We start from the raw sequence: 18,116 nt of genomic DNA, 5'->3' as shown, positions 1-18,116 counted from the left end.
TCTCAATTCTTGTTTGAATACATGTATCAAATTGCATTTCACATGACATTTTAGAATAGTCGAGCCTATCTTAGTTGCATTCTTGCATGTGTTGCATTAGCCATCTTAACATGAACTAGGATCATGCATTGATTACTAACTAGTTTCTGTTTTGGCTTGGAATACTCGGTGAGTGTTTATGCTTTAGCATCCTTGCATGTGTGTGAGTGACTGCCCCGATAGCATGCTTGCCATGAGGCTAACTGCTTATGTGATATAACTGCCTAAATGCCGGTGGGTGAAGGTTGGATTACTTGAATTGGAACAAATTCATTGATTGCGAGTTTTAAGCCCACTTAAGAGTGGCAAATCACCATATTTTCTAAGTCCACTTGAGGGTGGCAAAATCTGCATTTTAGCCTACTTGCGAGTAGCAAACCGCTTTAACAAACAAGCATGAGATGTTTTGTTCCAACTTAGGCGATTCAGTCTATACTTGTATGTTCTGCGCATCACATAGTAATTCTAGGTTAATAACCAGAATAAGAGCACATGTGTTTTCAAAAACAAGATTTCATGTTAGTAAAGGCTGATCTTTGATCGGGCGAGCGGGGGTGCTCATTGCATGACCTTCCTCTCTCGTACCCAAGTTCTCGAGCCGAGGCAACTTTGGTGATGACGGACACATGGCCTTATGCACGAGTCAGGGTTTCCTAAATTTTCCAAAAATAAAATATTTAGGTGGGGACTCTGATCTGGCAAAGTAGTCCATGTTTGGCACTTCTTTCTAAAAATTAGTTTTTCAAAACGATTTGCCGGATTTGGACTCTTTGGTGATTTATCAATCTCTCATTGCACTTTGCAAGATCAGATTAAGAACCGTGACATTGAGTCTGAACTATAGTGAGTCCAATGAACAAAACGGGATTTTCCCAAGACGTTCGGGGACGTCTACACCTTGCACGGGCAATTTTCTAGATTTTTGCAAGCTCAACAAGTGCCCATGACCACCTCGACTCCAACTACACTTCGAAATAAGAAAAACTCGATTCCGGAACAAAAATTGAAAATGTAAATCTGAGAAAGGTTTCAAGAATGATGGACCTAAACAATCGATGAGGCCTCAAATTAGTTTTCCGACACCCCACACAAGAAAATACACGTGATTAGAGGAGAATAACATGGGTTACATACCCGGACATCACAACCTCCCCACCTTAGGAAATTTCATCTTGAAATTTAACCACTCCTCTCATGGATGATTTCAAAGAGACAACAACAAACCCATAACATAAGAAAATTCTGAGCAATGACAACAACATCAAAATGAACCAATGACAATGGCAATAACAATAACTCAATCATGAAAGACAACAAGAAGTCAACATTGAACCAACAACTCAATCATAACTAGGGAGATCGAAATCTCGACATTATTCCACAATAACCATCACGTTTCTAATAGGGCCATGGCCACTATATCAGCAACGACCGAAACAATAATTATAAGCATGAAATTCAATAACATTCACGATGGTCCAACATAATCTTCATGCTCAAAAACACAACAATCATAATAACAAATGATTTGCAATTGCAACGCTCAATCCTCAAATCAACGTTAGAGATCAATACAATGTCAACAAACTAAGCATCCTCAAATGAATCCAGACATTGGGACTAACATCATGCCGACTAACTGTGAACATTCTCCACTCAATACGAGTTTTAAGGAACACTTCTTCCCCAAATCACGAAGAACTTCGCACACTTAGCAAGGAATAACACACCGCACTCAACACAATCTTGACACTCCCACAGAACAGTTAAACTGACTCGATGACACAAGAGAGAGGATAAACTCATATAGAATTACAGCCATTACTCGAGAATACTATTGAAATCAAGGCTTAACCCTCACATAAAAAAAATAAAAAATAAAAAATGAAGAAGAGGAAGAAGAAGAAGAAGAAGAAGAAGTACCCTAAAACATGGCCCAAGGACAATGTTTCAACATAACAAGCTCCAAAAAAAAATTTTAAAAAAAATAACAATTGTCCTCAAAACAAAACATACCAACATATGACTAGCAACCCAAGCTAAGTCACCACACAAACCAACTATGCAAGGTACTAAAATTAACAATTTAGCTTTGTTACAATGAAAATTTCTTCATTTCTTTAAACATCTTCCATAAATTTTTCCTAAAAAGGTGCTCACACCAGCACCACCCACAACCAGGTACATTTTTTTGATTTCCATTCAAAACGTAGAGGTTTTCTAAACATCTTCCCTCATTACAAATTTAATTAACTCTAAAATATTCTTAATTTAACAATGGCAATTGAGGCCAAACCTCGAATAACCTCCAACACATAATATGAATCTTTATATATATATATATATATATATTTACTTTAGGTGCAATTACAATACCTAAACTTTTATTTCAACACAACCAAAATTTTTAATTAACAAAAAGTTTTAATTTCGATTCTCTCCTTAAAATACTTCAATTGATGACCCCAAGTCGTCACCCAACCAAGAATTCAATCATTACAAAAAAAAATATTTTAGCCTGATGACAAAATATAGCTAAAACATGTTAAAGGCGACAACCAGAAGTTTAACAACATCAGGAAACAACCTATACCCCCATACTTGGAAATCACATTCCATCACTACTACTATAACATCTACCAACCACGTGCTATCACACTCTCGTTTGCAAAACAAGCTACTACAATTAACCTCATCCTGATAACAACCTAGACAATTGACTATAGCACATATACCAAGATTAAGAAATAGCCAAAAAGAAAACTAACATACTCTAGTTCCCTAATATGTATATAAGAAAGACATAACTTGACTTCCTAGAGGACAACACTTGCTACTTTGCTTACAAAATTCTTTCCCACAGGTTTGGCCATTACGTTAGCCTTCCTCGATAATAATATAACTTGAAACTTCTTACCTCCCGTTACCTCCATCTACCTCCTTTCCTCAAATATAACAAACTCTAGAAACTCCATCTCGTGAGTCAAAACTCACGTTTCCTAGACTTAACCACACATCTTAAGTCCTAAACAACTCAAGTACTACCCACATCTAACCAACCAAGGAATCAGCATCCCGGGTTCACAACCCTCAACACTCAACATAAAACATTCCTATTCATAGAACAAATGTTATAAAATAAGCTCTATTTGCAATACATCAAACACACCACACACACTACAGACCCAAAACAACACACTTCCGTATACCACTGATATTAAAAACCAAATGTTGACTTATGGTTAATGGTAACTACAAAAAACAACACTAATTACCCTTAATGGATTAGGAATAGAGTTCCATGCACTACAACAAAATTGAGTTTTTACGGCTCCACATTAACGACATGCACTAAATGCAAGCCGTGATTTCTGACTTTTACAGCATGTTTTTTTTACATGTCGTAAATAATTTCTCAACCATGACGTGTCTAATACGAAGGCCGTGAATGCTAATAATAATAATTTTTTTACGGCTTGCAATGTTAGTCGTAAATAATAAAACTTTCTATAGCATGCATATGGCATGCCGTTAATATATCAACTATACACAACACACGTATACCCGCCGTTAAAAATATTAAACATTTTACGGCGTACAAAAAGTTAGCCGTTAAAAATATAGTATTTTTTACGACGCACAAAAAGTCGACCGTTAAAAAGTACACTTTTCACGACGCACATATGCTAGCCGTTAAAAATGTTTTACTTTTCACGACACACAATTTCTGCCTTGAATAGTATGATCAAAATAAAAATAGGCGCCAAAATAAAAAAATTGTGCGCCAAACACAGAAAAAAAAATTAAAAAAAAAAATCAAAAATCCCAACTCTCCATCCCCAAAACCAGAAACCCTAACCTCCTACTCATCATCATCAACAGATCAAACCTTCACAGAACTCCTCCACGCTTGATCCAATCTTCCACATCATATACGGTCCAAACCATACATGGTTACACTTCCTCTCTCTCTTCCATCTCCTCTCTCTCTCTCTCTCTCCCCCCCTTCTACCTCTGACGCCACCGCCACCGCCACCGCCACCGTAACTGTCGTGCCGCTGCCATCACCTCCGTTACCGCCCTCTCTCTCTCCTCTCAGCCTGTTGCTTTAGGACATCGATTCTCTCTACATTTTTTCTCTCTCTCTACATTTTTTCTCTCTCTTCATCTTCTCTTTTTCTCACCAAATTGACGACAATCTCCTCGCCCTTTTACTCCTCTTCTATGGTTGCCGCCGTCTTCACCCTCACATGCACTGCACACCACCACCACCACCACCGCCGTCTTCACCATCTTCGTGCCATTCTCGGACGACAACGATACGAGAAATGAAGGCTTCAAATCTACAGGCATTGTTTCTGGAAGTTTCGATTCAAATTTTTTCATCAAAATTGGGGGTAATGAATGGAGTTGCTCGATCATCAGCACTGAGATCATTTCTGGCATTTCATCTAAATTATGACCATTTATTTTCTTAAATTTTCAAATTAATTATTTTATGATTTCGATGATTATTATAGGTTCATCTCAATTATTCTCGAATCTTCAAAAATTTTCATAGTCCAATACATGTGTAAACTGATGATCTCTATGGGATTTAAATTGAAAACCTGAAGTTTATGAATGTCTGACAATGAATTTGAGTAACGATTTCATAACTATCTTGTTAGAGAGTATTTCATGATTGGAAAATAGTCGAAATCTAGAGGAGGCCCTTCTACAAAAATTTCCAATCTCAAATTCTCTTGTTCCTTATTTGTTTTCATTTTACCCAGGGAATGGCTAGAAATTTGGGATTTTTGGTTCTAATACTATCTGTAATATTTGTATGCGAAGCTGTGATATTTCATCCCATCTCGGAATCTCACTGATTTGCTGCATTAGAGCTCTTCACGCCACTCCATGCATGGATCTTTTGGAAGGTCAAACTAAACCCTAATTAAACCCAACTTTCTTTTTCCCCGTTTATATTTTTGTTTGATTTACTTGTAATGATCATATAAGGGCTTGATCTACTGCTCCTTCATTATTTTATTTATTTCTATAATTGAAAATTTCGATAACCTCTGTTTGTTTCTTGAGAAAATGCACCACTAGAAAATAAATCAATAATTATTGTTGATCAGCCAAAAAGAAATAGTTAGTAGATTCTTTAGATGTTTGTTAGAAAAATCCAGTTCAACTCAGCCAAACTTAATTTGATGTTGGGTTAATTGAAAAGGTTTAATTTGATGTCTAATTTTGTTTTGTTTGGGTCCCAGTCTAAATGGATTTTTATTAATTTCACTGATTCAAACAATGTGATCGTATTCCTACAGTTTAAAAGCTTGAATCCAGGTTACAACTGAAGACATAAGGAATGCACTGATATTTGTTATATTAATTGCATTGTTATCCCTATGCCAACTGAAGATGTGGTTTGTGTTTCAGTTAATTGCATTGTTGAAATCGTATGTGCGCCATTTCATGTCTGTTTTTTGTTTCCTGAGATTCTTTGCCATAAGTGCAGTAAAGCCAGAAAAAGATAGGCAAGTAACATTTAATGAGCTGAATAACAGTTGAGTTCGAATAGATTTGTTTCTGTTTGACTTCAATCTTCATAGAAGTGTCATTTAGTGAATTGGGTTTTTGATTTTGAGATTTATGTTAGTGTTAAATATGATAATTAGGCATTGCTTTTATTTTATTTTATTTTATTTTATTTTATTATTATGAGACTATTGGGCATGCATGTTCTTCTTGTGATAATCTCTTAATACTAAAATAAATCTAATTTAATGAGTAAAAACAAATGCATAAAAGATTTATCATGCCTCCCTCTTGTACGAATGGATCCATGGTATTTTTTATGGGTTCACAAACCTCCCTCTTGTACGAATGAATCCAACTGTGATGAGAGATGTGTCTCTGTGGATCCAGTTAAAGAAGAGTGTGGTTTAACAATTTCCAATTTACATGTCTTTGTGCTACCTTCTCTTAATCATCATGATGTAAAATCACTGATGTATGACAGTATGAGATAGGCTTATCTGGACACTAGTTTTTGTCTAATAAGTAATCCTTAAACTAACCTAATCAAGCAAGTTGTGAAATGTGTATGCCTTATGCTTAAAATTCAATCCCTAGCGGATATCATATGAAATACAAGTATACTTGAGAATTCAAAGTTTATTATAATTTCTGAGTAGCTATATGTCTTTTAACTGCCTTTTCTATTTTAGACTATATCATGAGAAATAGACTTCACTTCCATGTTATTACATGGAGGGTCAATACTACTATTTTGACTAGTTGCTAAATAATGTAGGTGGGCAGATATCCACGACCTGTCATGCGGGAAGCTTACAACATGTTTAGAGATGGTGGTGATCCAGAAAAGGTTTGCTTGATCTAATAGAAAGCAATGCAACTTGTGCACTTCTCTTATTAAGAAGGTTTAGATTCACTTTAACATCTAAATTTTTAGCTATGTCAATAGCATTTATTTTCAAAATTTTCATTTGAATTTTTTTGTGTAGCAAGTTGCTGCATTTTCAAGAGGTCGGGAGAGTGAATACTTCTATGCTTTTGTATACGTTGGGCTTTATTATGAATCTCAGGTTTGTTAATTTCTAGACATTCAATCGTTGTTATTCTAGGCCCACAATTATGTTGTTGTAATTTGTTATTGAAAACCATCAATTCTGGTGCAACAAAATTTCTTCACAAAAATATAAAATTAAGTCCACCTCATTGTGTTTCTTTCTGTCATGTTGCATTGGGTTTTGAGCTATGTTAATAATAGTAGCTACCTTGTTATCCCAATATAATTTCATAGGTTCCATTGGTTTTGAGCTATGTGGCTTTTGGGTTTTCTGCGTAGGTGTTTGGTGGCCAATGGTTTGCCATGGGTTGAGAAAAGGGAGGGAGACAATGAAGTTTACTTGCTTGGTTGGTGGTGCGATGGAGAATGAGTGGCTGTTGGGGCTTTATAGCTGTGAGGTGCAGCCATGAATGGTGGTATCGGGTGGAGAGAGAGAGAGAGAGAGAGAGAGAGGGGTTGCTGGTTGCCTTTGGTGCTGCTGAAATGGCCTGCCAATGGAGGGGTAGCAGGGTCAGTGATTAGCAATGTGGGACTTTGAAATTTATGCATTGCAGGAGAGAGGTATTTTTGGAATAAAGGTTTTAACGGGACTTAACGAGCTAAAAGAACTTGGTTGGGATCTTATATGGGATCGATGTGAGGCTTTCGTGGGTCGGATCGTAGGATTAGATTAGGGATCATGAGATTTTACTTTTCATTATAAAAAAAATAAAAAAAAAGAAGAAAAGAAAGTAAAATTACCAATATTAAGATGATGCTTATTAAAAATAAGATGAAAAATCACCAGTTTCTGCGATCCTACTATGATCTTGCACAATCCTATATGAACCTACTTGCAATCTTGTTGTAATATCAATTTAACAATGATTTGGATCATTTTGGCAATTTAGAATTGTAGTAATCCTACAATTCGGATCATGATTTTCATAACCATATGTTCCTAGTCTCAGTATTCTTGCTCAACTCAACATGAATTTTAGAGTGAAAAGAAATACAAATTGAAACTATTCATTAAGTCCTACAGACTCTGTTTTTGATGGGCAGCTGCATATATTGGAAGCCATTTGCAACCAACATTGTAGATTGCTTCTATGACCATGAGGAGACCTATGATGAATTTTTTTTACCAAAATAGAGGTGTTGAAGTTCTCTTTGATATTTGTTTCATCTGCTTTCTTTTTCTTCTCTCTTTTCCCTAATTTTTGAACCCATAAATTGTGACAATTTTAAGCAGTAAACAGCTGCCTAATCACACACAATATGTAATGGAGAAATTTTTATATGCAGTATGCCTCTTTCACTTTGCCTGCAATAATCTCCTCCATCTCTCATTGAAAGGGGAATTGTAGACACCCCATTTTTGACCGACCTTAAAACTCAGACGTCATCAATTGAGCACTCGATGATGGTGTATGTTGTGCTCGTTCTGAGGTTTCGGAGTTTTGGCTAAGCCTTGCCTCCAGGCCTCGGAACTCTTTGTGCTTTGGCTCGGTTTGCGGACCAAGTCTTGTTTTCCCTTCCCGAAGGGAGGGAGTGGTCTTGTAGACCATCTCTCTATGGTCATAGACTACTTTTCGTGGTCGTAGGCAACTTTTTCCGTTTGGAGACTAGTTTCCGATTTTTGGAGCCTTTGGCCGCGCGCCTTGTCTCGGGACCGCTTAACATTCTCCGTTTGGCGTGGTTTTTTAGCCACAACTTGTTGCCTCTGCCTAGAGGAACACTGTGGTCCGGGAGACCACTTTTGTGGTTGCATATCACTTTTGATGCTCGTCAGCTAGTTTTCGGGGACTTTTGGCCGCGTGTTTCGCCTCCCGATTTCTCGTCTTGCATCCGCTTTGGTTTGTTTTTGGTACAAACCTTGTTTTCCTTGTTTGGAAGGTGGTACAAGGGTGGGAGACCAGTATTTCTCCTTGGAGACTACTTTTCCTTTTTCCAGCTAGTTTTCTTATCAGATAACTGGCTTTCTTGGTCTTTGGACCATCTTTTCTGGTGGGCCACCACACCGCCACCTTGCATTTAGTGTGTTGGCCTCTCCCACCTATGGCCGACCAGTTTTTGCTCTGGTTGACCACCTAAAGTGGTCGGCCGACCACTTAAACTAGCAGGCCGACCACTTCAAGTGGTCGGCCGCTTTTTGGCACCTTTTTGGAGATATTTTCCTCCAGCTGGCATAACTGGAGGACATTAGACTCATCCTCCATACACGTGTATGAAGGGATTGTCTTGGTGCTTAGCTTCTACTAGAAGTTTTGCCTTTCCTTCTCTATAAGAGGGAGGCCCCTCCTCCCTCCTCCAGGTTGAGAAAATCGGAGGGAAGAGGATAGATATAGTGTTGTATTTATATTGTCTTGTTTGCTTCATTTTTGTGCCTTAAAGTGTACATTTGTCTTACTTTAACACACAAGCACACACTTAAACACCTTGCTTGTATTGCTGAGGCTCCTTGAGGTTGTTTTTGGTGTTCTTGGACTGGTTTAAGTTCAAAAAGGCTGCTGGAGTTGCAGTTATAAAGAGGGTCTTCAAGGGTGAGCTTTTGACCTTTAAATCCCCCTTTTGTTGCTTAAGCTTTTAGCCTATCTTGAATGCTGTTTTAAGCTTAGCTCATAACTGATAAAAGTTCTATTTTTGCATGCTTAAAAAGTTTGTTTAAGATCACTTTTATGTTTGGGGTTGTTTACCCCCTCTTAGGCCTTGTTTGGCCTTGTTTTTGAGCCTTTTTTGTGAGCTTCGGGACCACCTTGTATTGGCCTTCTGTGACAACCCTCACCTTTGATTAGTGTTAAACTATGATTGAGCATGATAAGTCACTGATTAGGATGAAATCCTGAATTGACTGTACGAGTGTATTGTTTTAAACGCATTTCTATCTATTTGTCATTTAACAATCTGTTCGTGTTTTTATTTCGAACTGCAAATTGAAGGCCTTATCGGCGGCCGAATCAGAAATTGATTAGTGTTTTATGCTAGTTAGAATTTATGTGATTTTATGGTAGATTTAATTAAAATTTGATTTGGAGTGATTAAATTAGATTAAATAAAGTTAAATTACATTAGTTTGGGTTAATTACCAAATTGCCATTGAGTGGCTTGGTTCAAGACCATTACTTTTCTCACCCCTTTACATTTGTTTGGCATCCTTTCATACTTCTTCTTGAGACCAAACCTTGTGAGGGAGAGGAAGATAAAAGAAAAGAGTAGATTCAACAAGTTTAGCTTGGAACTTAAGAGAATTGAAGAAGAATTGTACATTGAGCTTCCATATCTATAATTCAAGACCTAAGGTAGGGAATTCATCCTCTCAATTATGAATTTAAGTTGTTCCTTGCATGGTTCATAGAAATATTGGAGGTTAGAGTCTAGTTTTAGCTCAAAGTGTGGAATTATGAGCCATTGTGTACATGCATGTCCATATCATAGTGTTTTGATGTCATTTTCATGAAATTCCCACATGCATGTTCCTGTTATAGTTTTGGTCCATGAATTGATCATGTTCTTGAGCTTAATCTTGCATTTGATCAAATGTTAGAGCACTAGAGTTCATAACAATTCATGCATGTTATGTTTTTACATAATTCATGAAAGTTTCTTTGAAATTGTGTTCAATTGGCTTAGCTTTGGGCTTGATTTTACAAAATTGATCTTCAAAACATGTAGTATTATGAGTTTCCAAGTGTTTTCCAGAAAATGGGCCCAAAGGATTGAGTTTTGATGTGTTGAATGCTTGGTTTGAGCTTGGGAGGCAAATCTGGAAGTTCCAGATTTTGGCTTCCACGCTCGAGCGAAGGATTCCACGCTCGAGCGACCATCCTTTTGTTCAGAGCTCCGCTTGAGCGAAGGAATGCTGGCTCGAGTGTAAATTGCAAGCTTTGAGGTTTTTGGTGCACGCAGAAGCACGCTCGAGCGATGGGACCTACGCTCGAGCGAAGAGCTGTGTCTCACGCTCGAGCGAGCATTGAGCGGGCGTCGAGCGTTGATTTTCAACATCCAGCACTTTTTGTATTTTTACAAACCGCTCGAGCAAGGAAGTCCACGCTCGAGCGAAACCTTTGTTTTGGAAGCTCACTCGAGCGTAGAAAGCCACGCTCGAGAGAGACCCCTGTTTTCAGCAAAATTTGAAAAATATTTTAAAGTGCATCTTTGCTTCCTCATTCCATCCTAGGCATTGCTAGGCCATGTTTAAGACATCTTAATGAGGATAATGCTATAGGACCACACCGAGTCAAGATAGGGGCTAAGTTATTGATTCCCGAGTGTGTGACTTAGTGTGTGTTCGTTCTGTAACTGTGTATGGTTGGCATCCGAGGACGCTCTCTAGCTTGCCTATAGCCCAGTATTCTGTGAGTAACAATGTTGTAAAGATATGTTCAATTGCAATTATTTTCTAAATGATCAACTGTACCATTTTCTGAAATGACATTGATTTACTGAATGAATGTTTGTCCTGTTTTCTGAACTGTATTGTGGCATCCATAGCAACCTACTGTTACTGCTACTGTACTGTTACTGTTACTGTTACTGTTACTGTTACAGTTACAGAGATCTCTGTCAGTTTCTATTCTTGGAACTTCTGTTACTGTATTGATGGCCATCAACTGACTGTTTGGTCTATTAAGACCTACCGTTACTGTACTATTCTGCTCTGCTATGGGATGTACCACATATGACTATTATGGTTTCTGAATAACTGTTATAACATGAATTCTGAGCCACTGATTGAATAACCGATTTACTGATGCAAATGATTGTTTTGATTAATGAAAGGGCATTCATTCATAACCTCTTTACACATTTGTTATTCACTGGGCTTTAGCTCACTGTTTATATATATGTAGGTGTCCAGGCACCGGACCGGAGCTAGGAGCGTCGGGTTAGCTCTTGTTTTGTCAAGCCAACCTTTGTGCCTCGCATTGAGGTTCCAAGTCCATTCAAGCTACGGCTGTTTTAGGGTGTTCAAATTCACCCTTTTGTTTCTATTTTGTAATAGATGATTAAGACTTGTCTGTACAGTTATGGCGAAGGGATTTGGTCCCTAACTTGGATGTCTATGTATATGATGTATATATGTTTTGGTTATGAAGGTGACTTGTTCATAAAAGTCTTTTCGCATTCAGTTTGTCACAGCTCATTGGACATCTTTTTATTATTGTTTGGCTTCCGCCAGCCCCTTACTCTGCATTACTGTCATTACTGTTAAGCAGGCCTTCGATAATCACGGATTACTAGCCGATTGCGATATTAAACCCATAGGGGCGGGTTTAGGTCGCGACACCTTCTCACCACTAAAATCCAGAGGGATTTCTGTGTTGGGGATGGTGTTTTAAGGTCCTAAAAAGGGGAGGGCCATCCCCTCCCCTTCCATCTTTTATACATGCCTTAATATGCCTCATGTTTGAGCACCTTCGTTAAGTGTATGTTGACCATGTCTTAGCTTGTATTTGTGGTTATTTTGCTGAGGCATACCACTGTTTTTACTTGTCTTGGTCATTCTATGTATGGTTAATACACTTGTAGTGTAAATCACACACACTAGCTTTGTATGCTTCATGAAGTAGCATGTATTTCTAGCCTATGTTGTGTCCATTTCAGCATGTTGTTGGGCTTGTTTCATCATGTCATACCTCTGTTTAGGTTTGGTTTGATTAGCCTTTGCATGTTCCTTGCACTTGTAGTGCATTTCCATGAAATAGTCTAACATGCATCATGTTGTGACATCTCATTATAGCATGCTTTTGGCTTAACTTCATGAAGCTTTTGTCTATGTTTTGACATGCTTTAGCTCTGATTTTGGTTGTTTTGGCCATGCATGACTTGCTTTGTATAGCTATAGTTCAATCTAGCTTGTTAGCTTTGTACACCAAGTCCACTAACATGCTCTAGTTGGCCTATTTCAATGATTTGGCATCATTTATAATGTGATTTCAGTCCATGTTTCATGGCCATGCACTTGCATTTATCACTCATTCAATGCGTTGGAGGGTTTCCCCCTTTATGTCTTAACATGAGCCATTGCGTATGCCTTCATGCCATAGCTTGCAAGCCACCATTTCAGTGTTTATTTGGGGTTATTTTGCCATGATATAACTCTAATTTTTATTGCTTAAGTCATTCCATGCTTAGTCTTAATAAGTGTAGTGTAATCCACCTTATTTGCCTTGTATGAATCATGCCTTATGCCCTTCATGCTAGCATGTTTTGGCTTCCTTCCATGTGTGTTTTAGACTCATTTTAACATGTTCTAGGACTGTTTTGGGTTGCCTTAATCACATGTTTCATGTTTTGTATACTTGTAGTACAAGTGTTCTTGCTTGCTTCAAGCTTTGAGCATCATTGCATGCTTCATTTGTGTTGTGTACATGATTTAGCATCATCTAACATGACATTTTAGAGCTTTTAGCACTGCCATGTTCCTACCTCAATCATGCTTTAAGTGCCTTTGAGTGTTATGCATTGTTGCCTAGTTTACACCTTAGCTCGTATGCTTGCATGTCTAGGTACTTGGGCCCTTATCTCAGCATGTTTTGGTCCATGATTTGACCTATTTAAGCTCTGTCTATGCTTAGTTCATGCATTTGTGCCATGTATTGCATGACTCCTTCGTAGTTCTCTTTACTAGCCTTCATGCCGTAGGACTCCTGCATGCCTTGCTTGTGTTGATTAAGTGATTTGGCATCATTTCTTACTTCATTTCAGTGCACTTAGTGTTGTTACACTTCCATGCTTTTAGCTCTTTTAGTGTTCTTGAGAGTTGCACCTTAGTGCCTTAATTGGTGAGCCAATTGGCATGCATGTTTGTATTTGCTTTCGGTGCCTCTGTTTCATCACCAATGGCCACTGATTTAGGCATGACTGAGGTCTACCCCTTTTAGTTTAAGTCCATTGAACATGCCATGTATATTGCATTGAGTATGCCATATTGTTCATCGCATTATGTATGCCTTGTACTTTGCATTGTGTATGTTTAGTTTACATCATTGCATTATGCATGCTAACTGATATTTGCATTGTGTGTGCATGTCCCTAACATTGCTAATTTGTCCTCGTAGCATTGCATTGTGTATGCATGCATTAGAATTGTTTGCATGCCATTAGCTTTGTTAAGTTAATCATATCACATTGAATTGAGTATGCCATGTAGTTCATTCGCCTTGTGTATGCCATGCTTGATTGCATTGTGTTTGGAATAGGTGTTAGTCCAAACACGCGAAACGAGGGACGTTTCATACTTAGAGTGATGAAACGTGCCTTAATTCCCGGTCCCGATGCTCTTGATCATCCATGATAGAGTTTTAGGCTTTATGTGTTTGACTGTGCATTCATTTTCATATTGAATTGTGCAACTTCACCTCTCGGCCATCATGCATGAAAATGCATGATTGGTGGCCCGAGGGTTGAGAACCTACACTCCCTTGAGTTTATGACATGATAGGGAGGGTGGTTGTGCACATATATCTTGCAAATACATTGCCATGCCTTTTCTTGCTCTCTGTTGTAGCAAATTGCAGTTCAACAGCAACAACTGGTTAGCCAACCAGAAAAAGTAGCTAGTCGACCACTTTTCTTGGTTTTCAACAACAAAAAGTGGTCGGCAAGGGTCTGGAGAGACCAAAAGTGGTCGGCCACCCTCCCACTGGATGCCCAAGGTGGATTTTCATCTTTTGGAGCTTGGTGCAAGTTTCTGAAAACAAATGAAAACAGAGGCAAATCGAGGCATCGCATTGGATTTCCGAACGAGGTGACCGGACATGCATGCATTCCTCTACCTCTGAGGCTCCTGATTTATTGCTTTCCTTAGCTTCCATGCTTAGATAGTTAGGTTTTGCTTTGGTCTGTACCTTTAATAGTTAATGCGTTAACTATTCAATTTGTTTTGTAATAATTAGTTAACTAGGATTAGTTAATTAATTGTGTTGTAATAATTAGTTTAATTAGCTTAGGTTAGCTAGTTAGCTCTTTATTCGGTCTCTCCCTCGAGAGAGCCAATTGTTGTAATAAGCGTGTGTGTGTGTGATGCATGTCTTCCAATCCCCATTTCTTTCTCCCTTTTACTTAACCGCTTACGATGGTTAGTTTTAGGGCACGTTTCATTTAGCATACCTTTTGCTTGCATGTTTGCATCCATTCATCTGTATTGCATGCACCGGGCTCGGCGCATCATGCTAACTGCATTATATTTCAATTCCAATTTGAATACATATACCAAGTTGCATCTCACATGACATTTTTAGGATAGCCGAGCCTATTTTAAATGCATTTTCGCATGTGTTGCATTAGCCATTCTAACATGAACTAGGATCATGCATGATTTCTAACTTGTTCTTTGTTTTGGCTCAAAGTACACTGTGAGTGTTTACGCTTTTGCATACTGCATGTGTGTTAATGTTGCCATGAAAGCATGCTTGCCATGAGACTAATTGCTTATTTGCTATAACTGCCTGAATGCCTGTGGGTGAAGGTTGGATTACTTGAATTGGGACAATTCATTGAAATCCGCATTTTAGCCTACTTGCGAGTAGCAAACTTCAAACCATTTTCCAAACACACAGATATGCAATGCTTTGTTCCAAATTAGGCGATCTAGTCTATACTTGTTTTGCTGTGCGCATCACATAGTAATTCTAGCTAATTAACTGGAATAAGAACACATGTGTTTTCAAAAACTCGATATCATGCTTAGTACAGGCCGATCTTTGATCGGGCGAGCGGGGGTGCTCATTATATGACCTTCCCCAATCGTACCCAAGTTCCCGAGCCGAGGCAACTTTGGGGATGACGGACACATGGCCTTAGGCATGAGTCAGGGTTTCCTAAATTCCCCCAAAATAAAATATTTAGGTGGCGACTCTGTATCTGGCAAAGCAGTCCATGTTTGACACTTGTTTATAAAAATCAGTTTTCCAAAACGATTTGCCGGATTTGGACTCTTTGGTGATTTATCGGTCTCACATCTTACATTGTGAGATTAGATTCAGAACCATGACATTTGAGTCCAAACTGTAGCAGCAAGGCTGATTCGGGCGCGTCTGCAGGAAGTTACATGACGTGATTTGTTTAATGTTAATATTCTTATAGAGGTTAATATTCAACAAATATCTTGGGAATCTTGCACATTCGTTTGTTTTTTTCTTTTCTGTTTATTTTGTGCTTACCCTATATATAGATTTGACAGCAAGTCAAATGCAGGATTCAAATTTGATGCCAGGGTTCAAAAACTGGTTCAAATCTGGCACATTCGTAATTTTTTCTTTATTTTTTGCTTGCCCTACAAACCATTTTTCCTATACAAATGTATGATATGAAAATTCTTGTTCTACACTGATTTGAGCATGTGTCTGTAATATCGTTTGAATTCCTCTTATCTAAGTCGATCTAGGGCTTAAGGCTAGAGTTTTCTGATATGGATCTGCAACATTCACACAAGATCTGTAAACTTTCATGGCTTAAACTTTCATGAGCAGAAAAGAAAGTTTTCCCTAACAACCTCTTTATTAATTTTTTTTCCCTGGTTGTTCTTTCAATTATCAAAGACATGCAGGAGCTCAAAGATTTTGCTAAAAGTCAAGGCGTTGTAGAATCTAAAGAATTGAACCACTGGGACATTAATTTCTGGAGTGAGAGACATCGAGAGTCAAGTTATAACTTAAATGAGGTAGGCCCTCTCTCAATATGTCTTACAGTAGTAACACAAATATCAAGTGAATTGCAAAAGGGGAATAAACTTCACAAGCATGAAATTTGGAAGAGGTTAGCAAAATCATCACAGACTATATTGGGCATCAAAATGCTGACAGCATAAGAGAGTAATATGTGTCAAGCATTGACAATTACTATTTTTTTAAATTTTTATTCTCTCTCTCTTTTTAATTATAAGAGAGTAATGCTGACTTGGTTTGTTTTGTGAAAATGCCGGATGATAAACTTGTGTTTTAATCTATGGAAACAAAATGGCAAGTATTTTCTGTCCCATGAGATTTTGAAAGACTCAAGTTTACCAGTTAGCCGTACCATGCCAACACTTGCTGATGAACAAGCACCAAAGTGAAACAACAAAACATTGTTTTTGGAAGTCCTATCACCTATCTTCTTAGAAATTTGAACAGGTTTAAGAGTGTTATTGGATTAATTTGCAAAACTTATGAAAGCCAATAAAAATATTGAACTAGCTTTGCACCAATTTAGGGAAAAAATGCTTGGTTAGGGTGATGTTTTGCTTACAACCACTTAGATTGGTTTTTTTTTTTTTTTTTTTTTTTTTTTTGCAAATCCTTGTTGCATCTTTCTTGGCTATGATTTTATTTCGTTTCATTTATCAGTATTGCATTGTTGTGCTTATTTTTGATAACTAAGTATTATATCAGTATGTTCTATACATCACACAACCAACTTTTGTATCTTTACCCCAGATTTTGGTATGATGGGTGAATTCAAATAAGAACTTCGTGATGGTTTTATTGAAGCTTGTCTTCATCTTGTAAATCGTGATTATGATGCCTTGGCCAAGGACTTTGTCACTCTTTGGTATCATGATTATCTTTCCCTTCAATGGCTTAAAAAATTAATTTTAGAGATGATAGCATTTGTATGACTGGGTTACTTAATAAACTCCACAGGCTTCTTCCACCAACGGCAGACAAGGATGCTGTTACAAAGGCATTAACAAGTTTTTGTCTTCAATAATTGTTTATAAACGAGGAGTTTACATTAGTGAAGACTTTTTGTTTTTTGATTTTATTTCTAGTGGGAATATATTTACTCTGTGCCTCTGGTAGTATTGATTGTGGAGAAGTGGTTTGGAAATACTCTTCGGATCCTAGGAGACGCTAGTGATCCTCAGCTAGTCACTTGAAAAGATACAAACACTCCGGTTAGGGGTGCCGGAATTAGCACTCCGACAAACAAGTTAGTTCAGACACTCAGGATAGCTTCTTTACTAAGTTTTGTGAAGTGATTCTTACATACCTTTCTACAACTGTTGTTCCTGTATTTATACCTGTACTTTTTAATCCTCGGGGCCAGGGCCTACTTTTTAATCATTGTCCTTTCTTTTATTCGGCCCTAAGGACTTACACTTATTCGACACATATATTATATTCGGCTCCCCACTCTCATAGGATATAGCTGGTTAATATCAGTCTTCCAATGGTACGCACCATTAGATTTTTCCATGTATTCGGCCCCCACAATTGCCCCTCAAACTCTCCATTGACAGAAGTTAATTGGCGTGTTTGGTCTTGAATTGGAAAGGTTAAAATAGGTCAGGCGGCTTCGCGTACCCCAATATAGATGTCAGGATACGCACACCTTTTCGTTCATTATTACGCTTTCCCGCCTTAATTGTGCGTCTCGCATTTATTGTGATTTGAAATTTAAGTCCTTTTGAATGCACAGTTCGTCGAGCATTCGAGACTCTTGGACCGCCAACAGATATCCCTTCTCTGACTCGCATTCTCTGCAACTTTTCTCCGTCTACCCTCGTCTCCCTTGCTCCTCGTAAGTC

General features: G+C 38.0%; 1 protein-coding gene across 24 annotated transcripts in view; it reads left to right on the top strand.

The window, feature by feature from the left end:
• The first annotated feature begins 3,824 nt into the window (after nucleotides 1–3,824).
• Nucleotides 3,825–18,116, top strand: part of LOC145824542 (putative aarF domain-containing protein kinase At1g71810, chloroplastic) — a 34,166-nt gene continuing 19,874 nt past the window's right edge. For 5 of the 24 annotated variants that reach the window (XM_082924560.1, XM_082924555.1, XM_082924552.1 and 2 more), the window contains exons 1-3: nucleotides 4,458–4,961; nucleotides 6,355–6,418; nucleotides 6,558–6,638. In XM_082924560.1, the coding sequence (XP_082780686.1) occupies nucleotides 4,942–4,961; nucleotides 6,355–6,418; nucleotides 6,558–6,638 (165 nt within the window). In that variant the 5' untranslated portion in view covers nucleotides 4,458–4,941. The other 19 variants (XR_014366289.1, XR_014366286.1, XM_082924558.1 and 16 more) reach the window with 11 other exon arrangements.

Source organism: Camellia sinensis, chromosome 4 (genome assembly GCF_055761805.1).
Source record: "Camellia sinensis isolate YWXY chromosome 4, ASM5576180v1, whole genome shotgun sequence".
In the NCBI taxonomy this organism is placed as follows: Eukaryota; Viridiplantae; Streptophyta; class Magnoliopsida; order Ericales; family Theaceae; genus Camellia; species Camellia sinensis.
This window is presented reverse-complemented; position numbering and strand designations above follow the sequence as displayed.